The sequence below is a fragment of the Myxocyprinus asiaticus genome, chromosome 38 (assembly GCF_019703515.2).
Source record: "Myxocyprinus asiaticus isolate MX2 ecotype Aquarium Trade chromosome 38, UBuf_Myxa_2, whole genome shotgun sequence".
NCBI lineage: Eukaryota > Metazoa > Chordata > Actinopteri > Cypriniformes > Catostomidae > Myxocyprinus > Myxocyprinus asiaticus.
Genome location: NC_059381.1, coordinates 35,157,936 through 35,185,495, shown reverse-complemented (window position 1 = coordinate 35,185,495; position 27,560 = coordinate 35,157,936). Strand labels below are relative to the sequence as shown.

At 37.9% G+C, this 27,560-nt stretch overlaps 1 protein-coding gene across 2 annotated transcripts; it reads right to left on the bottom strand.

Moving 5' to 3' along the window:
- Positions 1-2,260: 2,260 nt before the first annotated feature.
- LOC127429364 (uridylate-specific endoribonuclease B) lies at positions 2,261-9,889 on the bottom strand. 2 transcript variants are annotated; one of them, XM_051678356.1, is made up of 7 exons: positions 9,856-9,889; positions 8,656-8,787; positions 5,277-5,382; positions 4,930-5,051; positions 4,304-4,416; positions 3,529-3,682; positions 2,261-2,601 (listed from the first exon to the last, which is right to left on the bottom strand). In XM_051678356.1, the coding sequence occupies exons 2-7, from the start codon at positions 8,755-8,757 to the stop codon at positions 2,350-2,352; spliced, it is 849 nt and encodes a 282-aa protein (XP_051534316.1). In that variant the 5' UTR covers positions 8,758-8,787; positions 9,856-9,889; the 3' UTR covers positions 2,261-2,349. The 2 variants fall into 2 exon arrangements, with proteins under 2 accessions (XP_051534316.1, XP_051534314.1); XM_051678354.1 differs by having other exon boundaries at positions 9,770-9,865.
- Positions 9,890-27,560: the final 17,671 nt, after the last annotated feature.

Sequence of the window (27,560 nt, the reverse complement as noted above, 5' to 3'; positions counted from 1 at the left end):
CAACATTTGCAAACTGCATATTTATTTATATAATTAAATCACAGCATTTGCACTTTAATGATCACACTGGGCCATGTAGCGAACTGTTTATCCCGACTTGTAAAGCTTCTGTCAAAAACACAGGTCAAAATAAAAGCTTGATTCAAAATAAAAGCGAGACATACTACTATACTACAACTGTATAGTAACGTAGTAATAATAATAAATAATGATAATAATAATTATTAATAATAATAGTAATATTATTATTATTAATAATAATAATAATAATAATAATACAATAATAATAATAATAAAAATTAAGCAATGTTGTACTGAATTGTACTGAATTCAGTACTGAAAAGTTAGGTAAAAAAAAAAAAAATGCAATGCTATGTTGGAAAGTAATTTTTCTATATTCTTTGTTAAAAGTTTTAGGAATTAATTTGACTAGGCACTATTTTGATGATGAAATCAAATGAAACTCTAAAACATGGAATTCTAGAAAATTGAATAAAATTTAAAACACAGGATTTGGGAAAAAATAAAACAGATTTCAGTAGGCTCTACTTAAAAACACTTAAAGCTACACTATGTAACTTTTGGCCCTCTAGTGGTTAAAAAATAAAACTGTATGCGTCTTGTGGAAGAACATTGTTTTGGTTGTGCTTCGGCTCTGCTCCTCTGCGAAGATGAATGTGATTTGAGGCACCGGTGTACACATGGATACAGGACATCTTATCAGAGCGAATGGACAAAAAAATAACAAAAGAAAGGAAAAGACAGATATCCGAAAACAAGTAATCTGAGCAGGTAAGTGCCATATCTTATGCTGTTGTTTTGACTTATTGGAAATATTGATGTTTTGAAATAAATGACGTTACAAAAGTTAGGCAAACGTTCCTTAACATTAGACATAACGACTGCTAGTCTGGTCAAATGTTGTAAAGTTTTTATAACCGCAGGATATTCTGGCCAAATAGACCACGGTAGTAACTAGTTTGTAGATTGTCATTGTTACCAACCAGTGGTTAACATCATTTCAAGACTCACATGTCCTTGGCAAGCCTAGGACTAAAGGATTTATTTATATAAATTATTGCTGTTATAAATAAAAATACACGTGTGCTAGCAAGTGAAAATTTCTGCACCGATTACAGTATAATTATTGTATTTCACTACACACACACAGACGTGCATGTGTGTGTGATTACACAACTATACATAAAGCATATCAATAAAATATCTTACCTGTTGAGTAAGAAAAAGCCCATCTCTGGGTCACTTTTAAATCCTTTCAGTTGTTGCCACCTCTGAAAAGCCAAGCCGATGCTGATTCAGGTTTTATTACGGACTCTTGTCACTTTCCCTTTTTGCTTGTAGACTCTGCTCTGTTCAGGGTTTCATTGTTTTTACAACCAATGATTCCCAGAGGTTTGCCGTTTTGAATGATCCATGGTCAATTTTTCTCGTTCACTGTGACAACAAACTTTCAGCTTCAAGCTACTCCCACACCATACACGCTACAGTAGCTGGAGCTTATTTTCTCTGTGTATGGATATGACGTCAACAAGCACGGGCGAATGATGTATGCAATTTCCCGTGAAATCCGTCCCGACAGCTCTAAAATATTTATAATATAATATCATTATTATAGGTTTATCAAGGTGTATTTGGGTAAAGACATGGTTTGGAAGATGGATTTTAGTTGCACTCTCTCATTAATAACCTTTTGTTATTTTTTAACAAAAAAAAGTTATATAGTGTAGCTTTAAGCAATGCATATTTCATTGAGAAACACTTGAAGGATATATGCCACTATTTAAATTTATTATTTACATTTAAATGTAGCTTTTTAAATAGGCTATTGACCACGCTGAAGGAGTATGTTCAATAGCACATTACCATATTAGCATATTTTTACTGTGGTATTGAAACTGGAATCGAGAACTGTGAAATTCCACTGGTATCGGTACGACTGCTGAAATTTTGGTATTGTGACAACAATACTATTCTGATACCTTTATGGTGCTTTTGCATCCTTTGGGAGCTACAGTACCAATTTATTGTAAACTGCATTGAAATGAGCGACCATTTCATTTGATCTTTTTGTGTTCCATTGAAGAAAAGAAAGTCATATGGGCTTGGAATGACACGTGAAAAATAATAACAATTTTCATTTTTGAGTGAACTACTGTATCTCTTTAAAATGTAGCAAGGATTATGTGGACCTGAAAATGTTAGACACTACAACAGAGGCAAAGGCATTGGTGGTCTTATATGGTTTATTGTTTTTGAGATAAAAACAAAAACAATACTTATAACCCATGGCTATGATTAATTAATTTACCGTAAAGACCCTTTCTGTAGTTATACACTGAGGTATTTCACAAGGACAGGATAGGTGGTGCCTATGTGCTTCTGGTTATAGTGGTGACAGACTATCTCCACCTCATAGACGTTAAAGGAGACTTTCACACGCTCATTTGGGGATGTGAGGAAACACAGAGTGTACAAGGCAAACTCAAACTCAGGGCTCACTCCAATGAAGATGCTTCCTTTAGGTTTAATGCCGTTCTTCCAGCTGAACTGGAGGGCTAACATGTGCTTATTCTCATCCGGCTGGGAATCATGTTGAAAAGAGAAAAATATTAAGCAATATACATTAATGCTTTTAAAGGGTGTGTTTGGATGGATGGATGGATGGATGAATAGATGGATGATGGATGGATGTAAGGATGGTTGGATAAATGGATGGATCTCTGTATGTATGTATGAATGGATGGATCTCTGTATGTATGTATGAATGGATGGATGGATGGATCTCTGTATGTATGCATGGATGAATGGATGGATGGAAGGAAGGATGACAGATGAAAGGATGGATGGATAGATGGATGATGGATGAATGAATAAATGTATGGATGAATGGATAAATGGACTCTGTAGCTGTCAGGAAACAGATTTCTGTATATCTACTAATATATCAGTAATCCCATAGTAGGGGGCCTGGGTAGCTCAGTGAGTATTGACACTGACTACCACCCCTGGAGTCACGAGTTCGAATCCAGGGTGTGCTGAGTGACTCTAGCCAGGTCTCCTGAGCAACCAAGGGAGTTGCTAGGGAGGGTAGAGTCACACGTGGAAACCTCCTCGTGGTCGCGATTAGGGGTTCTCGCTCTCAATGGGGTACGTGGTAAGTTGTGCGTGGATCGCGGAGAGTAGCATGAGCCTCCACGTGCTGTGAGTCTCCGCGGTGTCATGCACAGCGAGCCAAGACAAGATGCGCGGATTGACGGTCTCAGAAGTGGAGGCAACTGAGACTTGTCCTCCGCCACCTGGATTGAGGTGAGTAACCGCACCACCACGAGGACCTACTAAGTAGTGGGAATTGGGCATTCCAAATTGGGAGAAAACAGCATAAAATAAAAAATAAAAAAAATCCAATAGCAAGTTATTATTAACTTAAACTATACAAAATAAATAAGCAATAAACAACTAAGTAACTCTATCTGGTACATGTAGTTTTCCATAATGTCATAAACATACCTGAGGAGAGTTGGCATTCACACTATATCCTTTGTAGTCAATGTGTCCAAGTTTCTCTTGTAAGTACAACTGAATCCAGTTATGAAAACCAATGACCGTATGACCTCCTCTGGTCTCTCCTACAAACACATGCTCAAAACCAGATGAGTCCGGTCTTGTAGGCAGAGAGAGACACAGACAAAAATAACTTTTAAAAAGGACTTCGCATTACCTAAAATGAAGCCTTTTTTAAAACATCAGCATATAAAAACCATTTGACACTGGCTATTTTCAGGGCCTGAAACTTAAAAAGTTATTTTCTTTTCTTTTTCGCAATAATTCTCATAAAGTGTTTATCATTAATCCCAGGAGGTCAAAGTATTATATTAGCTGTTTTATTCATTTTATATGAGGTTTGCAAAATTCCTGACATGCTGAAGAACAAGTCTAAATGATGTCACAATTTTAAGTAATGTTACATTTTCTGTAATAGGACAAAAATCATGTTGTAACAGGGTTGTGCACAAAATGTGAAACACAACTATATATTTATACATTATAAATAGTTACATTTTTACTACAATTAATTGAATATCAATCAACAGATTATAGCAAAATTATGACAATGTTGTTTGAATTTATTTGTTGAATACAGTCGAGAAGGTGGGGATTTATGCTTCTAATGCCTTTTAAAATCCTATTTGTGGAAAATGCCTAAGGTTAAAAAGGTAAGAGTTTGGATTCAAACTTTACAATATCAGTCTTCTACAAGCTGTTCTGAAGCCTCTATACTTACTTACTGGATCCTCTCCTGGCGTACAGCTCAAACCAGATGCGGTACAGCTGCTGCTTGAAGCCTGTGGTGTCCTCTGGAGACAGACGCTTCCCCACTAGATATTTGTGGGCAATCTGATATAAGCAAATATACAATTGTTTAAGAAAGTACTTATTCCTGTGAGCAATCATGAATATAATTAGATATATACAATTAAGAAATATGTAATATGCAAATATGAAAGAATCATTCATTTCAAATGTTGCTGAACTTGCATTGTTTAGTGCTAAAACAAAGCAAGTTATCTCGTGAACATGCAAGCCATTCTAAACAAGCTTCTTTCATACCGTTCATGAACACACAACAGATGTCAAGATATTCAGTGTTTGGAATGACATGAGGCTGAGTAAATTATGATCATGTTTGATTGAACTATTTCTTCAAGAGTCTCGCGTTTATACAATTGTTAAAAATCACACGATAGTACATCAGTGTGAGGATATTGTAAGGGTTCAAGATAATAGACACATATTTCCGATTTTAGAACATGTATTTCTGTGCATGTACTTGACATGAACTAAGACAAATTGGAAAAACTGAATACAACTGAATCACCCTTGATAAGCACCGACCATAACAATGGTTACCTTCATTGTGGGAGTCTTTATAATTGAATCCAGGAACTTGTGATTTTCCAGTTCTTCCTCTGGTGTGACTATCTCTGGCTCACCAGTATCACTTTCATAGTTGTCCAGCAGTGAGATAAAGGCTACAATGACACAATCAGATAACTCAACTTTTCAGTGTAATCTCTTGTTTAATACCCATACTTTTTTAGAATCAATGCTATTTTCTTTTTTGTCATGGCATAGATCTAAATAGGATGGTATAATGAAATATAAATGTAAATACATGATTGCTTTTAACTAGTAAAGGAAAAATAGTCTTTTGTTACTGCTTGTTAAATATGACAATCATTATAACGATTTCCTACCCAAAAAAGTCTCCTTTTTGAAGATGTTTTCATCAACAAATTTGAACAAAGGCAACCCCGCTCCATCACTGCCATCTGCGAAACCTGTCAGATTACCTGCTTTGCCCTATGACATAAAGAAAAGCTTGAAGAACATCCAGAATTTTTTAAATGTATATCCCTCCATCTTTCATGCAAAACTGGCATAATCTGACAACTACAGTTGACCTGAAAACTGACCTTAATATTAACAAAATATATAATGGCTTATCTGTCCTGTTGTAGAACCTGTTAATGGGCTCTTTTAATACACTGACACATATGCCATTGATAAGTGAAGCCGGAGAGGGGATATGTGTTGACTACAAACAATATCTCTGACAAAAATGTGTTGTTCTATATGTCCTTTTACTGGATGTATTGACTATACTGAGCAGAACTGGGTATAAGATGTGACTTGTTGACTTGTTGATATAAGAGTATAGATACTAGAATTAAAAGATTGTCTTTTGGTAAATTAATCACATTTACATGCACATGAAAATTTTGATATCGGAATTTGGTCACATTCTAATCATATACAGTATGTGTCATGGAAATGCATTAATCCAACTTTCAAAGCCCAATATTCCGGTTTCTTGACATCTAAATTAGAAGGTTGGCATATGCCCATATTAATTGTAATTCTGTGCCATGTAAACACCTTATTTAGAATATAGACACTTTACTGTTCCCTTTGTTATCGATTTATATGCATTATGAATCATTTGTGTGCAGTTATAGCAACAAGCATAAAAATGGCAACTTTCTTTTAATATCTGCCAAATAGTGAGCATTTTAACCCAACCTAATCCTAACCCTAAACCTTACCCAAACCTTTACCTTAAACCTAACCCTATTAATATATATATTAATCTGCCTTCACCTAACCTGGCCAGAACCATGATGATCCAGAGAATTTTATACTGAAAAAAGGGAATTTTAATTTGAAAAAGGGATTTGATCATGTTGCCCGTGCAACTAAAGTATTAAAATCCATAAATATAAATATTAATCTGCCTTCACCTAATAAATACACTTATTCATACTTACATTAATCAAAAACATAAAATGCCCTAATTCATGGTTTATATAAAAATGTGGTAAAAATAGACTATTATAGTGAGATTAAAAGGAGGGATTTTGGGGGGGCCTGGGTAGCTCAGCGAGTATTGACACTGACTATCACTCCTGGAGTCGCGAGTTCGAATCCAGGGTGTGCTGAGTGATTCCAGCCAACTCTCCTAAGCAACCAAATTGGCCAGTTGCTAGGGAGGGTAGAGTCACATGGGGTAACCTCCTTGTGGTTGCGATTAGGGGTTCTCGCTCTCAATGGGGCGCGTGGTAATTTGTGCGTGGATCGCGGAGAGTAGCATGACCCTCCACATGCTGTGAGTCTCCACTGTGTCATGCACAATGAGCCACATGATAAGATGCGCAGATTGACGGTCTCAGAAGCGGAGGCAACTGGGACTTGTCCTCTGCCATCCGGATTGAGGTGAGTAACCGCATCACCACGAGGACCTATTAAGTAGTGGGAATTGGGCATTCCAAATTGGGAGAAAAGGGGATAAAAAATAAATACATTAATTTTTAAAAAAAGGAGGGATTTTGACATTTTGCTACAGTCCACTTTGTGTTTATATTCATATCACATTTCACGTTGATGTCAAAATAATGTTTTCACCTAGTTCTAGTTACCTAAAGTCCTCTGCAAAAACACTTTTCAGGTTCATTCACAGCATACATCAGGTAATATAGCGTGGTGACCATTAAACCATACTGAACTTTAATGTACAGGTTTCTAATGTTGGCAACTCCTTAATAAATGCACTTTACATATGGGTAAATTTTCATAGGTTACTAATGTTATATACATATTATTAAGGATTCATAACAAGTATAATTAAGCATTTATAACACAAGTTATATAAATATGAAATGGCTCACTATTTGGCAGGTATTGTATGATAGTCACCCTTTTCATTATGCATGTTGTTATAACCGTATATCAATGATTTATTATGTATTATAATGTATATATTATTATAATAATAATGTACAGTATGTGTCATGGAAACACGTTAACCCAACTGTCAAAACCCATTTAAGGCAATATTCCGGTTTCTGGAAATCTAAATTAGACGGCTAGCATATGCCCATATTAATAGTAATTATGTATCATATGAACACCTTATTTAGATTATAGACACTTTACAATTACTGTTCCCTTTGTTATCGATTTATATGCATTATGAATCATTTGTGTGCAGTTATGGCAACAAGTATAAGAAGGGCAACTTTCATTTAATACCTGCCAAAACGTGAACATTTTAACTCAACCTAACCCTAACCTAACCTAACCTTTATGCTCATTCACAGCACAAATCACATAATAAAGCCTAATGACCATTAAACCATACTGAAATTTTATGTACAGGTTTCTAATGTTGGCATCTCCTTAATAAATGCACTTTACATAAGGATAAAATGTATAGGTTACTAATGTTGAATAAGTATAATTAAGGATTTATAACAAGTATTATTAAGCATTTATAACACAAGTTATATAAATATGAAATTGCTTACTATTTGGCAGCCTTTTCATTATATATGTTGTTATAACCGCATATCAATGATTTATTATATATTATAATGTACATAGTATTATAATTATAATGTACTGTATATAGCAGTGCTAGCTCTAGCTACTCTTTGAACTTGGCAGTGTGATACTTGTGATGCTTGTTATGACCCTCATTTGTAAGTAGCTTGGTGACTAAAAAGTTCTGCTAAATGACTAAATGTAAATACAGTGTATTTGAAATATGCTGATTACATGTAAACAGGAAGGTATATTAACAACTTTTTCAGAATAAAGGCTTAACCAAAATATGGACATTAATAAAAAAAAGTATTGTGCATGTAAACATGGTCAGTATGCACAGCAACAATTAATAGTACAATAAATTTTAATTTTAATGCAGCTAATTTATTATTCTAAAACAAATCACATATGTTTATTCTTTAGTAAACAATCCCAGCAAGCATTCCAGTTTACGTGTTAATGCCATGTCCAAAAGTGCTATTGTGAATGTTTTTTTTTTTTTTTTAAAAAGAGCATTTGAACAATACCTATCTCAGTTTGTATGTGTTAAATAGGTGCAGGGGCTCAATCTCTCGGACCTTATGACCTCAGGTCAACAAACATAAAATAGCAACGCATGTCACTTTATTTGTGTTACATAACAGAACGTGAAGGATGTAACAGAAAGCAGATCAAGTCTGTCTGTTTATATGCTTTCTTAAAACATATTCAAGCATACTTGTTTCATTCACACTGGAAAGATTTAAAAATTACCTGTAGAGATATATGATAATCTATGCCAGGTCTCAGACGATTGATGTCATTGTCCCAGAGTTCCTGAATCATGGTTGAAAGTTCCCGATCAGCTTCGATCATTTTCTTTCTTTTTGAATTCCCAAAGGGTCACTACAGGTGTTAAAATATACTTTGTTTGTAAAAATTTAACACAATTGATTTACTCAATATATAGCTTAGTGACTTCATATTTCATTAAATGAAAGCTGATTTTGATATAACTTTGGTAAGTGAACAATGATTTAGGAAGGAAATTGGAAAGAGGGGGCAAATGCAGTAAATAAAGTTTATATAATACATTTACTGAAATTTTTTTTTTTATATTTACAGCATTTTGGTGAATGTGTATTTTAAAGTTCCTAATGGTATGTCCTTAAATGACATAATATGAATATACTGGTAAACTTTGCAGTAAGGTTCCATTCATTAACATTAGGTATTGCATTAGGTATCATGAACTAACATTGAATATATTTTTTACAGCATTTATTAATTTTTGTTCATGTTAGCTAATAATACAATTGTTCATTGTTAGTTCATGTTAGTTCATAGTGCATTAACTGATGTGGTAACACTTTACAATAAGGTTTTATTTGTTAACTTTAGTTAACTACATTAGTTAACAATGAACAGTACTTTAACAGCACATATTTATCTTGGTTAATGTTAAATTTAGCATATAATAATAATAATAATAATAATAATAATAATAATATATATATATATATATATATATATATATATATATATATATATATATATATATATATATATTTTTTTTTATTTTATTAAAAGTTGTTTATGTCAACATTATTAATGCATTCTGAACTAACATGAACTAATAATAAACAACTGTACTTTTATTAACATTAATTAACAAATGCTTTAAATAATTATTGTTCACTGTTGGTTCATGTTAGTTCAGAATGCATTAAGTAATGTTAACAAACAAAGTGTTACCTACATTTATAACCACCATGTTCTGAACAGCTGCCTGAATTTTTAAGAAAATGATTTAGTCCATCATAAAACACAGATGACACACATATAGTACCATGTAAAAGAGCAATTAGCAATCTATAAATCCACTGACCTAGTTTCTGGCTTCGAGCTGGGTTAGTGGAAGATTTGGGTTATCTTTTGAGAAACAGTGCAGACAGGTACACCACAACAACTCACCGCAGTGATGTTGGACTGTTGGGGTAAGATGCAGTGACGTTCCCACACAACAAAAGAGGGCCTATTCTAAAGGGTTAGCCGGTGTCAGCAACTCTAGCCAAAGGGATTACAGCAGGTTGTGGTGCTTTTCAATGTGCCTCTGCAGTAAAGGCTAGCTTTTTGTATGTGTTTTCGTGAGGTATTGTCTCATTACCTGACACTGTGTACCTCCTAGCAAAGCTCTTCACCTGCACAGTGCCAGCTGAACCAAACCCCCAGAACAGTGACACCTCACAGACATTTATTTCATTTATCTACAGAGTCACTGTCAAATATTAGCCAGCTGGATCACCCATTGGAAAATTAAACTCTTGTAGGGTTAATACTGACCGTTTTATTCAACTTTTATGTCTCAACTACCTTTTCAGGTTCAGTGTTGGGTGTAATCTGATTACAAAGTAATTTGTTAATGTAATCTAATTACCTTTTTAGTAAAAAAAAAAAAAAAAGCAGAGTAACACATTACAATTTAAATGTTTATAATCATTTTACAGTTTTTCACTTTCAATTAAGTACATTGGTTACACACATTTCTAAAATAATATTGTTTGTTTAGAATACATTTAAAACATGAATTATGTTCATATGTATGTATGTTTGTAATTCTGTAACAGCTGAAGAAACAACAATGAACAAGGAGGAAATATAGATATTATTTTGAACTCATTGAGCAGAAAAACAAAAACCTGTCTGTGATGTGTTTAAGAAAGTAACTTAAAAGTTAGTAATGTGATTACTCTTCCCATAAAGTAATCGATAAAGTAATATGATTACAATGTTAGAGAAGTAATAAGTAATTTTTAGTTGATTACTATTTTTGAGTAACTTACCTAACACTGTTCAGGTTTCAAAGTTTTACTTTCATTATATTTTTTTCATATTATTTCACTCTTAAAGGTGCTCTCAGCAATTTTTTCCTCATTAAAAAAGTTTAACTCCTAAAGAGATTAATTGTAATTTTAAGTAGGAAATCATGAGCACTCATGAAGAACACACACATTAAAATGAAGACTCCAGTCATATCAGTAACCTTATAAAAGCTGTTTTATTCTACATGGAGAGGGTCCACACATGGGGGATGCCATGTTAGAGTCACATGACCAGCTGAATACTACTCGCTTAATCTCAGTAACCGTCCTGTTATTTGACACTTTCATTCATTGATTAAAGTAATCATGACTGACTGTGAATACTACATTTCTACAATGACATCTGAAACTGAAAACTATTGATTTTACATGATGCTGCATCCAAGCCACTAGGTGGCAGTGTAAAGCCCCATTCACACTGCAAGCGACAGAATCCCATTCATTTTCAATGAAAGCACAGCAACTTCCGGTGGCCGTTGGCGACAGAGATCACCGTGGAGAGCGAGAAGACAAGTTGAGAAAATTTCAACGTTATGCAAATGACGAGTGACAATAGTGAACAACTAAGAGAGAGAAGGCAGTGGAGCTCGCATCATCAGTCTCCTGGAAGACTGGAGAGGAGTGCAGGCAAGACAGACAAGTAGGTATAGCTGCAGGCTGGACACCTCCAAATGGGGGCGGAATCTCCAAATTAGGGCGGGATTACTCCAAAATAGGGCAGGGTTCCTCCAAAAGGGGGTTGAGCCAACTCCAAAAGGGAGCGTCACTTCCACTCATGGTTAAGGTTAGGGGCTCCCTATATCTTCAATGGAGATTTGGAGCTCACGTCCCTTTTTGGAGCAATGCCTGCAGCTATACCCTTCTCAAGAGGAGAAGTGTCAGTGTCGTGAGAGTATTAGGTATTAGGTCTCATCCGTGATCAAATTTTCAAAAGCTATGGCAGACTTGCAGTCCTCCAATAACATTACAGCGACAAAAAGGAACACCCACTAGCTACACAGATCGCAGAGTCTAGCAACACAAAGTCACTGGGGGTGTGAACGGAGCTTTAGTCCAAGATGACACAAAGACAAAAGTTACTGAGGGCAGTTTATACAGTGTGTACATATATATATATATATATATATATATATATATATATATATATATATATATATATATATATATATATTTAAGCAATATCACAACAACAAGAGTGCGATATGGCCCTACATCAGCACTGCTGTGATTCGGCCGCAGGCACGAGGCCGTAGGTAATCACAGCAGTGCTGATTTAGGGCCATATTGCACTCTTGCTCGTGTGATATTGTTTATATACAACAGTTTAATAAACAAGTAAATTTTTTAAAAATAGGAAAAACTGAGTACGGTCATAAAAAACATATTTGTGCATGGAACTACTAACTTACGCCATGGATCAAAATCTGCCGTTGCTGGTTCAAAACAAATGATGCGCCCAAGCCTCTCAAAAACATCACTTTAGAACTACTAGTATCATGGCTTGGGCTGTTTCTAACGTGTTATTGGAGAAACAAGGATGTGTGTGTATGTGTGTGTGTGTGAGAGAGAGAGAGATGGAGTGTGTGCGATCACCTGTTGATGATGCTGTAGTCTGTTAGTCAGCTTTCTGAAGATAATGTCAATATGGTGAAATTCATCCTATTTTCTCAGTGGAAAAATAGCCGTCCAAGCAGGGGTATTCCTCCTTATTTCGTCGTAGCCAGTGTGCAAGTGTCTTTCACTATAGAAACCGCAATCTCCTCCGCAATTTTGAACAGTCTGTCCTCTCCAGTGTGGAAAATCCGGTAAGAGGTAAGCACCTTGAGATTGTGTAATTAATCAGTCTGTTGTGTCTCTCAGCTGTGATGAACCTTAATGCTGAAGTTGTTAGTTTAAAGCTGTTTAAAACTATTTCCTAGCTTTAGTAGTGTAGTAGTAATACGAGCGATCACAGAGTGCTGTTGAATGTAAACACTGAGTGATGCTGACTCACTTCACGTCACCAACTGGCTCATATTACACAAAAAAATTATCTTTTGCCTCCACCTGCTGGCTAAAATATGTAATGTCACAATATTAAATGTAAAGAGAAAGATAGCGCTTAACATATCTGCACTGCTCTTACACTTTAGTTTAGAATGGCACCAACACAAGCGGAGTGACATTACATTGGCCAGCAGGTGGAGGCAAAAGATCCTTTTTGTGTAATATGAGCCAGTTGGAGAAGTGAAGTGAATCAGTGTCAGTCAGTGTTTACTATGGCGTCCCTTTGGGGTCAAAATTATGATTTTGCATCATGCAATCGTCTCACTGAAAGTGACGTCTTCATCTCTTTAACGCGACATCTGCATTTGCCTTACGTGACATCTGCGTGTGCCTTCGCATCGCTTCACTCGATCGCCTGTATGAACGCACCGTCTGCGTATGCCGCTTCACTCGCTCATCTGAATGAAAGTGACGTCTGCGTTTCATTAATGCGACGTCTGCGTCTGCCACTTCACTCGCCTGTCTGAATGAACGGATGTTCTGCACCTCCTTTATAGACCTTTTCACAACTGTGATAATGCGTTTCCGCCTTATTTAGCAGCGTAAATCTAGCAAACATTTTTATATGATAATTTTTTTAAATATTGAGTGTAAGTTTATAACATTATGTTTTGTGTTATATTACCATGGAATTAGTTTTAGAAACTAAATTACAACAGCTATGAGGGGGTTTTGATTACAGCTGCTGAGAGAGTGACAGTAAATTTGTCATCTTCTCCCATCTGACTTGCTTACTCCACCACTCTCTATTTTATTTTCTTCTGGAAAGTCATTCAAACATAATAGTGGACTTTTTCTTTTGTTCTTGGAGCAAATGGGTAAGTGAAAATAATATTTGCTGTGATCTGCCATTCACTCCCATTTACCGCTGTCGAAGTTTACGCTGCGATTGTGTTGAGGCAGACGAGGAATGAGGATCTAAACACAGCTTTTAATAAAACAAAGATGAACAAGGTAACTCAGAATAAAAGGAAACAAAACATAAGGAACCAGGCACAGAACATGACAACACATGTGAAGACTAACAAAGAAACCAGGGGAAACAATGGCTTAAATACACAAGGGCAAACAAGGGAACGAGGAACACCTGGGGAAAACATTCAGGGGAAAACCAATCATGAATGGAAACCACAAAGGATTACAAAACTAACAGGAATGGGGAACTAAACAAGTAAACTAAAAGTCTAAGCACAAAAGCAGGGAATATGTGACAGTGATTGTTTACTTCCGTGTTGCAAAACCCGGAGTGTGATAAAGGTTGATTGTTTTTAAGGAAACTATGGTAGGTCGGATGATTCAAAACATCTGATGTACCATGGGAAATGTAGTTGTTTACCATGTATTCCGCTATCAAACTCGATTTTTAACAATGAAGTTGAGATAACGTGACGGATAGATTCAATGGAAGCATATACCATCAATGAACAACCTTGTAGCTCACGGTAGGTCTGTCTTTAAAGTTTTATAAGTTATCGTTGAAAATCAATTAGTCTATGAGATAAATATCTGTTATAAATTTTTTTTACTGATTCCAAGACAGACAAAAAAAAATTTAACCACAAAATGATGTATTAGGAATCAACTTATAACCCTTTATAACCCCCCCCCCCCCCCCCCCCACACACACACAAATATAAAATAAAAACCCACATATAAACAGACACACAAATAAAAATACATAAGTACATAAAAAAGACAAAGTTCAACATATAGGGGAAAAAAATGAAAACTGTCTCCCTCCACTGCCCCACACTAGGACCTCTCCAAATGAGACAAAAATGCCCCATTTTCTGCCATAACTCGACAGGTTCCACAGCCGTCTGGAAGTCATCTCCTCGAAAGCTACCACTTTAACCAACTCGGTGCACCACTCACGAAATGAAGGTGCATCAGTTGACTTCCAACCCCAAAGGATTAGCTGTCTGCCAATCATCACGCTGGTTAGGACCCAGCATTTCATATTTTTATCTCCTATATTCAGGACCCCTCCATCACCCAAAATACAAAGTCTGGGGCAAAATGAAAACTGAGTGTCCAGTACGTCACAAACAAAACGCTGGATCCACAACCAAAATTCCTGAATCTTAATACAACCCCAAAAAACATGGGTTGTGTCCCTGTCTTCTGACTGGCATCGCCAGCAGGTGGGTGAGTCTTTAAGACCAAGCCTATACAATCTAGAGGGGGTCCAGTAGAACCGATGCAAAATCTTAAATTGCATCAGACAGATCCTTGCATCTCTAGATGCAGACCTGATGCTTTTTAGAATCCTAGCCCACTCTCCCTCCTCCAATACCAAGTTTAAATCTTTCTCCCATAATCTCTTGAGAGAAGACGAAGCTCCATCCCCCAGACTCTGAATTAACAGGGTGTAATACACTGATGCCTCATGACCTTTTCCAAAAGCAGTAATCACCATTTCCAAAGTACTGTATCTGCCGCTTTAGGGGGGTGTAAACCACTCCCAATAACAGTACAGAGCAGGTGGCGCAGCTGTAAAAACCTAAAGAATTGGGATCTTGGAATCTTAAAATGTTGAACCAAATTATCAAAAGATCTCAGTACTCCACTCTCATATAGGTCACCGAGTGTAGTAACCCCCCTCCCAATCCACTCTGACCAACAGAAAGGGGACTTATATGTAATTTAGGGTTCAGCCATATCATTTAAATAACATTTAAATAAATGTCAGAATTAAACACTCTGGACACTTTAGTCCAAACCACGTGCAAATGCGAAATAACGGGGTGTGACTTAACTTCTCGGGTTAGTTTGTTTGAAAGGCTTTGCCATGGCGAAATAGGGGCAAGAACTTCTTGTTCAATAAGAAACCAGGGAGGGGCCCTCTCAGGTGGAAGCGACCAATGAGCCAAATGTCTTAGACCGAACGTATAATAATAAAACAAAATCTTGGGTAGGCCGCCCTTGTCAATCGGCCTATGTAACTTATTGAAATGTAACCTGGGATGTTTTCTATTTCAAATAAAGGACTTCGCTATGCTATCAAATTGTTTGAAATAAGAGAGGGGGACATCTACAAGGAGAGACTGTAGCAGGTAGTTGAATTTTGGAATACAATTCATTTTAATAACATTAACCTTCCCAATCATCGATAAATGTAATGAAGCCCACCTGTCCACATCGCTCGAAAACCTTTTCATTAAAGGGTCAAAATTAACTCTAACTAAATCAGACAAATTTGTTGGGAATAAAATGCCCAAATACTTAATGCCCTGTTTGGGCCAATGAAAGGTGCCCGGTTGAAAAGCCGTTACTGGGCAGTACGCTGTCAGCGCCAAAGCTTTGGATTTAGACCAATTATCTCTGTATCCCGAAAATTTTGAAAAGGAATTAATAATTCTGTGGAGGCAAGGCATAGATCTAGTAGGGTCGGAGACGAATAATAAAATATCTTTAATATAAGATAAAATATCTTATTTGCCACACCACCTGCCACCACCCCTGGAAAATCACCATCCTTTCTTATCGTGGCTGCTAATGGTTCCAGGGCAAGACAGAACAATAATGGGGAAAGAGGGCAACCCTGCCAGGTGCCCCTGTTCAGAGTAAAATAATCTGAAATGAATCCATTTGTTTGTACCTCTGCTACCGGGTGTCTATAAAGTAACTTAATCCATCCAATAAATGTACTCCCGAACCCATACATTTCTAAAATCTTAAAAAGATAATCCCATTCTACCATATCAAACGCCTTTTCGGTGTCAAGTGAGATGGCAGCGACTGGAGTCTGATCATTCGCTACTGACCACATGATATTGATTAAATGCCTAATGATATTAGAAGAGCTGCGGCCCTGAATAAATCCCACCTGTTCTACATGTATAAGAGATGTCATAACTTTACTTAATCGGTTAGCCAGAATTTTTGACACAATTTTTACATCTAGCTGGATCAGGGAAATTGGACGGTAACTCTTACACTCGTTTGGATCTTTGTCATTTTTAAGAATCAGACTGATCCGGGCTTGTGTCATGGTCTCTAACCCTAACTATAGAGATCAAGATAGAATTTTTTAAAAGCATTATTAATATCAGTGTCCGAGGTACAAATTTCACCACCAGCAGATTTCACTGAGGGAATGGTAGAAAAAGACACTCTCTGTTTTATATATCTAGCCAAAAGTTTTCCTGCCTTGTCCCCCGACTCAAAATATGACTGTCTTGCCCTGAATAGCCAAAAATCCACTTTCCGCGACAAAATAGTATTATATCTGTATTTCAATCGGGTCAATTCTCTGAGGCCATTAGACATTCGCCGTTTCAGCTCTGCTTTGACACTTTTAATATTCTCTTCCAGTTCCACGAGTTCTGGACTCAAGATGGCGCCGAGTATGGCTGCTGCGTTGCGAGCTCCGACACAACATAGCAATGGTTTGTTTGTTTTGTTTACAATTCTTATGTTTTTTGTCTTGGATGTTGTCTGCCTTATTGTCTACGACAGACAAACACTTTTGGACATTGGTTCAGCGATCTCACACCGTAAACCGGACTTCACATTCCTCAATGCCGACCCGCTGTTTACAAACACACAAGCGGAGCCCTATGTCTGGGCAGCACGGCCGCGGAAACGCAGGAGGAAAAGGGGAAACAGAGCCGGCGTTCTCATCAGAGTAAGACGCCGCGCAAATCGACCCCCGCTACCCACTATTCTACTGGCAAATGTTCAGTCTCTGGATAACAAGCTCTGCGAGCTGAAAGCACGGATCTCTTTCCAACGAGAGACGAGGGACTGCTGCATTATCTGCCTTACGGAAACTTGGATGTCTGCGGAGATTCCGGACTCAGCCATTGAACCTGCGGGGTTCTCCATGCTCCGAGCGGACAGAGCAAAAGACCTCTCAGGTAAAACTAGAGGAGGTGGTGTATGTTTTATGATCAACAAATCCTGGTGTGATCAGAGGAACGTACATTCCATCAAGTCTTTCTGTTCTCCTGATCTGGAATTTCTTATGCTTCTGTGTCGACCATTCTGGCTACCGAGGGAATTCACAGCGGTCATTATCACTGCTGTGTACATCCCACCACAAGCCGACACAGACCGGGCACTCAAGGAACTGTATGGGGCCGCGTTCATTGTGACCGGGGACTTTAATAAAGCCAGTTTAAAATCAGTCGCACCAAAATATCACCAGCACATTAGTTTCAACACACGAGGGGACCGGGTTTTGGACCATTGCTACTCTCCGTTCGGGATGGCTACAAATCCCTCCCCCGCCCACCATTTGGCAAATCGGACCACTCTTCCATTCTGCTTCTGCCCGCTTACAGGCAGAAATTGAAACAGGAAGCACCCACCCTCAGAACGATCAAGTGCTGGTCGGACCAATCAGACTCTACGCTACAAGACTGTTTTGATCGCACGGACTGGGAGATGTTCCGGTCCGCCTCTGATGACGACATCGAGCTTTACGCTGATAGCGTAATGTGTTTCATCAGAACGTGCGTAGAGGAAGTGATTCCGACCAGAAATGTGCGAATCTATCCGAATCAGAAGCCGTGGATCAATAGCGATGTTCGCGCGGCACTTAATGTGCGGACCTCTGCTTTTAATTCCGGGAACGCGGAGGAGCATAAACAAGCCAGTTATGCCCTCCGAAAAACTATCAAAATAGCAAAACGCCAGTACAGGAGCAAGATTGAAGGACAGTTTAACACCACCAACTCTAGAAGCATGTGGCAGGGAATTAACATCATCACGGACTTTAAAGGGAATAAAAACTCCGCCATGAACACCGCTGCCTCTCTACCGGATGAGCTAAATACTTTTTATGCTCGTTTCAAGGGAAATAACACCGTCCTCGCGGAGAGAGCTCTCACGGCCGAATCTACAGAGGTTAGTTCACTCTCCGTCTCTGTAGCGGATGTAACCCGATCCTTCCGACGGGTGAATATCCGCAAAGCCGCGGGTCCAGACGGCATTCCGGGCCGCGTCATCAGAGCGTGCGCGAACCAGCTGGCTGGTGTTTTTATGGACATTTTCAACCTTTCCCTCTCTTTGTCTGTAGTCCCCACATGCTTTAAAACATCCACCATTGTGCCTGTTCCAAAACAATCGAAAATAACTTGTTTAAATGACTGGTGTCCTGTTGCTCTGACCCCCATCATCAGCAAATGCTTTGAGAGACTAATCAGAGATTACATCTGCTCTGTATTGCCACTCAATCTTGACCCGCTGCAGTTTGCATACCGCAACAACCGTTCCACTGATGATGCCATTGCATCTACAATACACACTGCTCTCTCCCACCTGGAAAAAAAGAACACTTATGTGAGAATGTTGTTTGTAGACTACAGCTCAGCATTCAACACCATAGTGCCCTCCAAGCTAGATGAGAAACTCCGGGCTCTGGGCTTAAACAGCTCGCTGTGCAGCTGGATCCTGGACTTCCTGTCAAGCAGACGCCAGGTGGTTATAATAGGCAGCAACATCTCCTCATCACTGACCCTCAACACTGGAGCCCCGCAGGGCTGTGTTCTCAGCCCACTACTGTATTCCCTGTACACACATGACTGTGTGGCAACACATAACTCCAATGCCATCATTAAGTTTGCTGATGACACGACGGTGGTAGGTCTGATCACTGACAATGATGAAACAGCCTACAGAGAGGAGGTGCACACTCTGACACACTGGTGTCAGGAGCACAACCTCTCCCTCAACGTCAGTAAGACAAAGGAGCTTGTGGTGGACTTCAGAAGAAAAGACAGAGAACACAGTCCAATCACCATCAATGGAGCACCAGTGGAGAGAGTCAGCAGCTTCAAGTTCCTGGGTGTCCACATCACTGAGGAACTCACATGGTCCGTCCACACTGAAGTCGTTGTGAAGAAGGCTCATCAGCGCCTCTTCTTCCTGAGACGGCTGAGGAAGTTTGGAATGAACCGCCACATCCTCACACGGTTCTACACCTGCACTGTGGAGAACATCCTGACTGGCTGTATCTCCGCCTGGTACGGCAATAGCACCGCCCACAACCGCAAAGCACTGCAAAGGGTGGTGCGAACTGCCAGACACATCATCGGAAGTGAGCTTCCATCCCTCCAGGAAATATATACAAGGCGGTGTGTGAAAAAAGCTCGGAGGATCATCAGAGACTCCAGCCACCCGAGCCATGGGCTGTTCTCACTGCTACCATCAGGTAGGCGGTATCGCAGCATCAGGACCCGCACCAGCCGACTCCATGATAGCTTCTTCCCCCAAGCAATCAGACTTCTGAACTCTTGATCTCCCACGATCAAAATACATCAGCACTGCACTTTATTACCCTTACTCTTATATCTCACACCGGACTGTCATAAATTATATTATTATTATTATATTATGTCTCTCTTAACAACTGACTATCAACCAACAGCCTGAATGTCAATACAGTACATTCTATATATACACACTTTTTTTATACATTTTTATTTTTAATTTTTATTGAATAATGTGTATCTATATAGTGCGTATTCTATACTGTACAGTGTATGTTATTATTTGTATATTGTTGAGTGTAATTATGTGTATAACAGATGTTTAAATTGTGTTGTGTTAATTTGATGTTTTAAGTTGTGTAATTATGTATAACAGATGTTTAAATTGTGTTGTGTTAATTTGATGTTTTAAGTTGAGTGTAATTATGTATAACAGATGTTTAAATTGTGTTGGGTTAATTTGATGTTTTAAGTTGAGTTTAATTATGTATAACAGATGTTTAAATTGCGTTGTGTCAATTTGATGTTATTGTAAATTGGTATATGTCTCATCACTGTCACGACTGCTATGTTGATCGGAACTGCACCCAAGAATTTCACACACCATTGCACTTGTGTATATGGCTGTGTGACAATAAAGTGATTTGATTTGATTTGATTGATTTGAGTTCTCGTGCTTTGGATTTTTTTATGAATGAGGCATACTGTATGATCCGACCCCTAAGAACTGCTTTAAGTGCCTCCCAAGCCACGCCCACAGAGGATACTGAGGACCAGTTGGTCTCCATATAAACACTGATTTCAGTCTTTAACATTTGTTAAAAATCAGGATTTTGCAAAAGGGATACATTAAGGCGCCAACTATATGATTTCATTTTCTCCGTATGAGGCAACACCTCTAAACTCACCAGGGCGTGATCGGAGACTAAGATATTTCCAACTGAGCAATCAACAACAGATGAAACGAGGGATTTAGATATAAAAAAAATAAAATCTATTCGAGATTAAATCTTATGGACTGATGAAAAAAATGTATAGTCCCTCCCAGATGGGTTCAAAAGTCTCCAAATATCTGTAAGACCAAGATTTTTACACAACCTGTGAAGCGTCAATGTGCTCTAGGGGGCTTACACAGTTTTGCTTCACTATAATCAAGGACTGAATCCATCAAAAGATTAAAGTCTTCTCCCAGTATTATATCATGAGGGGTGCCAGCGGCTTGCAACATCCCTTCAAGATCTATAAAAAGACCCCCCCCAGCTCTTACTTGAGCCAGCACTAAAGAAAATATGTCCACCTCATATCTTCCCAAATGTTTCAGCTTCCGGTGGGGAAAGATGCATTTCTTGAAGAAACATTGTATCATATTTCTTATCTTTAAGAAAGATGACGTAATCATTCTAATGTCCCTTAAAAATACTCCACAAAACAAACTCCAGCCAACATGAGGCGTAAGCACAAAGAACGATCAGATTCATCCACAGCTAATCCGAATGAGTGTTATTCCACAAAACAAGCTCAAGCCGCCAGCCGGAACCAAAAAAAAAAAAAAAAAAAAAGAAAAGAAAAAACAGACACCCCGGTTTCTGGAATGGTCAAGTGTGTATTGAGCGAGTCAAATTCACTCGGAGGCTGCATAAAAAAAATACAATAAAATTTTTAAAAGGCATGAAGATATTTTTCAGTCATTCTTAGTGTCCATTCTCAATCTGGCTGGGAACTTCAGTGTAAAAGCGATCATCCGTCCATGCAAAAGTTACTTGAAGGAGTCATGCCACAAACAAGCTCCAGCCATTAGGTGGAGCCAATGCAAAAAGAAACAAAAATGGTGCCCAGCTTCCTCAGACATCCAGAGTAAGCACAGCGAGTTAATCCACTCTGGAGCTACATGAAAAACCCCAAATGGCATTGTTTTTATAAAAGACAGCGCTTGCTTTGGACACGTAAATACCCTGTGACCATCCTTCGTTTCTATTCTTAGTTTGGCTGGAAACATCAGTGCAAAAGCGATCTTCTGTTGATGTAAGAGTTTCTTATATTCCTTGAATCGATCGCGTTTATCTCGTCGCGTTCGCAAAGTCCGGGAACAAGAAAATATTGTGATTCTTCCAAGAAAGCTTTCCTTTGCTCCTCGCCTGGCGCAACACGAGATCTTTATCGGATGATCTCAGAAATTTGGCCAGAATTGTTCGGGGCCTGTCTACCTCAGCAGATCTGCGATCCAGGACCCTGTGAGCTCGCTCGATTTCCAGTTTATGGCCTGTTATGTCGAGCAGAATCGGGAAGAGCTCTTCTAGGAATTTCACCATATCTCGGCCTTCTTCATGCTCAGGAATTCCAACAACACGTAAAGTTATTCCTTCGGCTCCTATTTTCCAAATACATTTCCATGACTATTTTGGATGCAGGCAGATTAGCAGATAATTCCCTTTCCGAAGACTCTAGATAATCGATATGTTTCTCAACTTCTGTCACTCTTGTGACCAACTCAGAGAATTTTGTTTCCATTGCCGTAATCGATCGACGGATTACAGCGAGATCCTCCAAGTCAGCAACCACCTTCGTCAGCATCACTGAGATGTTGGACAGTTGACGCTGGATTTCATCTCCCGACGAGCCGTCCAAATCGAGTCCCCGGTCTGCAGGCCCAGAGGTTTCATCTTGAGCACGTAAGTGTATTTAATGTCTCCAGAGCTGGAGGATTTTGAATTCTTTGCCATGTTTACCTCAAAGAACAAATACATACAATGCTTACATAAAATACAGCCTCAGAGTCAGAATATAAGCTCCAGGTGAAAGTAAATAAGACAGGAATATATCACTATTGTATACAACAAATCCTCAAAGTAATAATAATACTGTATCATATTATAATGGCAAACTGGACAACAATAAATAATTGTTGGGTTATAAAATTAATAAATAACAACTGAATTCCAAAATTTTACTGGGTGAAATAGTAGGTTTTGCACACTCTGTTAAAAAAAAATAAATTGTTTTGTATAAATTTATGTAGGTAAATATTGCTTTTTTTATTACTGTATTATGGAAAAACTGGAAAAAATGCATTAATTATCTTTAACTAGATTTTTATTTCATTAAACATTTTGAATGTACTTGGCTACAGTGGTTGATAGGATGAATTTAAAATTATGATTTAAAATACATTTTATGTCACTTTTTAAGCAAACATTTTCAAAATGGGGCTCCAGCTTGGTTGGTTGCTTGGGGCCTCAGAAATCGTAAACCCTCCCCTGGCCGTAAGCCCCGGACTCAATTCGGATGGTGAACTGAAAGAAATCCGGCGTGAATTGATGAATGTGTCAGCAATGCTGACGAAATTTAATTATCTTGTTGCTGTTTTGTATTGTTGTACACTGGAAGCTCCTGTCACCAAGACAAATTCCTTGTATGTGTAAGCATACTTGGCATAAAGCTGATTCTGATTCTGAAGGTGGATGGATCTTGCTGTAATACATCGATCGATCACTTCCATGGAGATGAAATTCACTGAGATGGTTACAAGATTGTCGGACGTCGAGAAACGGATCGATTATCTGGAGTCATCGGAGAGGGAATTAGCTGCTAATCTGCTAATTGATGAAACAACATCTGAATTGTTGGAATTCCTGAGCATGAAGAAGGCCGAGATTTGGTGAAATTCCTAGACAAGCTCTTTCTGAGTCTGCCCGACATAACAGGCCATAAGCTGGATATCGAGTGAGCTCACAGAGTTCCGGCTTGGAGGTCCGCTGAGGGAGACAGGCCCCGATCAATTCTGGCCAAATTTCTGAGATCATCCGATAAAGATCTTGTGTTACGTGAGGCGAGGAGTAAAGGAAGGCTTTCTTGGAAGAACCACAGCATTTTCTTGTTCCCAGTCTTTGCGAATTCGACAAGAGAGAAAAGGTCGCTTTTGCTCTGATGTTTGCGGCCAAACTGAGAATAGATACTAAGGATGGTCGCAGAATATTTACATGCCCACAGCAAGCGATATCCATCATAAAGACAATTGAGTGAGTAAGCCATTTGGTGATTTTCATGTTGCTGCCTAGTGGGCCTGACTCACTGAACATACACTTGACTGTCTGAGGAAAATGTGTGCTTTTTTCATTTCTTTTTGTGTTGGATCCGCCTAGTGGCTGGAGTTTGTTTTTGTGGAATATTTCTTGTGTGATTAGGGCATGTGTTACACTTGTGTAACGACAGAATGGACCGGCTCACTGAACATTCGTTTGACTGCCCAAGGAACTGAACGGCCCTTTTTTGTGTGTGTGTGTGTGTGTGTGTGTGTGTGTGTGTGTGTGTGTGTGTGCCAGTTCCGCTAGCGGCTGGAGTTTGTTTTGTGGAGGAACACACCTTCGGGGCAATCTACACGTTTTTTGTGTTTATTGGCTGGAGTTTGATTTATAGAATATTTTCTGTTATGTAATTCTGTCTCACAAAATTTGTATAGAAGCACCGGACTTGAACAATCCGATGGCAAAGTTGTCGCGGGGACTCTCGTAGACGTACATTAACTGTTTGAGTTTAGAGGGTGCGCTGGGTTAATGCGCACATTTTTATTTTTCCTGTTTGTTTGGTTTGGGGGGAAGTTTGGGATTTGATTGTTGCTCTAATGTTGGAATGTGGTAATTGCAATTTTATTTTTGTTATACAATCTATTTTTTTTTATATGTCAAAATGTCAAACGTTAGTATGAGTGGATTGTATCTCACCACGTGGAATGTGAATGGGTTGGGGCACCCCATAAAAAGAAGGAAGGTTATTTCTTTTCTTAAACGCAAGAAATATGATATAGTGTTTCTTCAAGAAATGCATCTTTCCTCGCAGGAAGCTGAAAAATTTGGGACGATATGTGGTGGACATGTTTTCTTTAGCGCTGGCTCAAGTAAGAGCAGGGGAGTTATTACATTGATAAGTAAACATTTACAATTCAAATATCTCAAACAGAGTAAAGATAAATTAGGGAGAGTCATTGTTTTAGCAGAAATTCAGGGGCAAAGGTTGATTTTGGCTAATATTTACGCACCTAATGCTGATGATCAGGGCTTTTTTATAGATCTTGAAGGGATGCTGCAAGCCGCTGGCACCCCTCATGATATAATATTGGGAGGAGACTTTAATCTTTTGATGGACTCAGTCCTTGATCATAGTGAAGCAAAAGTGTGTAAGCCCCCTAGAGCAACAGTGACGCTGCACATGATGTGTAAAAATCTTGGTCTTACAGATATTTGGAGACTTTTGAACCCATCTGGGAGGGACTATACATTCTTTTTATTAGTCCATAAGATTTATTCTAGAATAGATTATGTTGTTTTATAGTTTATATTTAAAAAAAAATTTTTTTTTTTTTTTTTTTAGTTGGTGACCTCTGTAGTGCGTGTTTGGGTTGGGTGGGGGGTGTGGGGGAATGTTTGGGGGGAGGGGTTTAATATATATAATTGAGTCCATATTTTATGTTATGTTTGTATGATTTATGTATGGAATCAATAAAAACTGTTAATAACAAAAAAAGATGAAAACATTTATTATTATTCTTGGTCTTTTTTATAGTTGTAATTAAAGTCCCATTTACACCCCATTTCAATTTTTTTTTTTTTTTTTTTTTTTTTTTATTCCAATGTCAGAGACCAATTATATAGGGCATTTATACCCTGATGAGATGGTGAAGCATTGGACTTGAAGGGAACAGGTTTGTACATTTAGCTTGAATCTGCCAGAAACATTTTACAAACCTTATTTTTTGGGAGTTTGTAAAGCAGCAGCCTTATCTGTTTTGATACAAACAGACCCTTAAATTGTTTTACTCATTTGTAAGTTGCTTTGGATAAAATGCATGTAAATCTAAACAAAGTTGCATGCATCAAACCAAATGACTGTCAATTTAAGTATCTTTTTATTATAATAATATATTATGTGATGCAAATTAATAAGTAGATTTAATATAAATGCTAATAATTTTATTTATTTTCTATCTTTGATCACATTTATATTTTGCTATTATGCATTTATTTATATGTTATATTTGGTAGAGTTTTTAAATTTAAGTATCTCTTTTCTCATTCTAGTTATGCATTATACTGACAATATAACAATTTATTTTTGTCATGCAGTAGATAAACAAAAGAGTGTGATGCAATAAATTCTTATTTTTTAAATATATTTATAAGTTCATTGAACAAGTTGGCCAAGAAAAATACATAACATATATGCGATTACAGAACAATAGTTAAGTGCTTAATAAAATGGCAGACGCAGATGTTACATTCATTAAGACGAGTGAGTGAAGGGAAGTAATTAGGGCAGATGCTGACACGCTTCACTGAGCCATGTTACATACCGTGTTGCAATACATGTTAGCAAAACTGAACATGAATCACTCCACTGCAACACGTGAATGACGTGTGACATCTGCATGGATGCTTTACTGACACATGTGGTTTACGTGACATCTGCGTCACATCTACGTCTCGTCTGCGTCTTGAATTTAATAGAATAAATGGTAGAAATTTTAACGTTCAGTGAGACGAGTGCATGATACAAAGTCATAATTTTGACCCCAAAGGGACGTCATAGTTTACATGCAACAGCATGTGATCGCTCGTATTACTACTACACTACTAAAGTTAGGAAATAGCTTTAAACGGCTTTAAACTAACAACTTCAGCATTAAGGCTCATCACAGCTGAGAGACACAACAGACTGATGAATTACACAAACTCAAGGCGCTTACCTCTTACCGGACTTTCCACACTGGAGAGGACAAAATGGCAGAGGAGATTGCGGTTTCTATAGTGTAAGACTCTTGCGCAATTGGCTACCGCGAAATAGGGAGGAATACCCCTGCTTGGATGGCTATTTTTCCACTGAGAAAATAGGATGAATTTCACCATAATGACATTATCTTCAGAAAGCTGACTAACAGACGACAGCATCATCAACAGGTGATCACACACACTCCATCTCTCTCTCTCTCACACACACACATACACACACATCTTTGTTTCTCTAATAACATGTTAGAAACAGCCAAAGCCATGATACTAGAAGTTCTAAAGTGATGTTTTTGAGAGTCTTGGTCGCATCATTTGTTTTGAAGCAGCAACGGCAGATTCTGATCCATGGCGTACGAAAGTAGTTCCATGCACAAATGCGTTTTGTATGACTGTACTCAGTTTTTCCCATTTTTTTTATTTTATTTACTTGTTTATTAAACTGTTGTATATAAGCAATATCACACAAGCAATAGTGCAATATGGCCCTAAATCAGCACTGCTGTGATTACCTACGGCCTCGTGCCTGCGGCCGAATCACAGCAGTGCTGATGTAGGGCCATATCGCACTCTTGCACGTGTAATATTGCTTAATTATATACGTATATCAGATATTTAAACTTTTTTGAAAAAACAAAATTATTTCAGGTCAAATGGAGTAACCTAAGGAAAACTTCATAATATTCTTTAAGATTCAAAAATATTTAAAAAAATTTAATTATTTTATAAAATATATACAAAAATATATATATTTGATA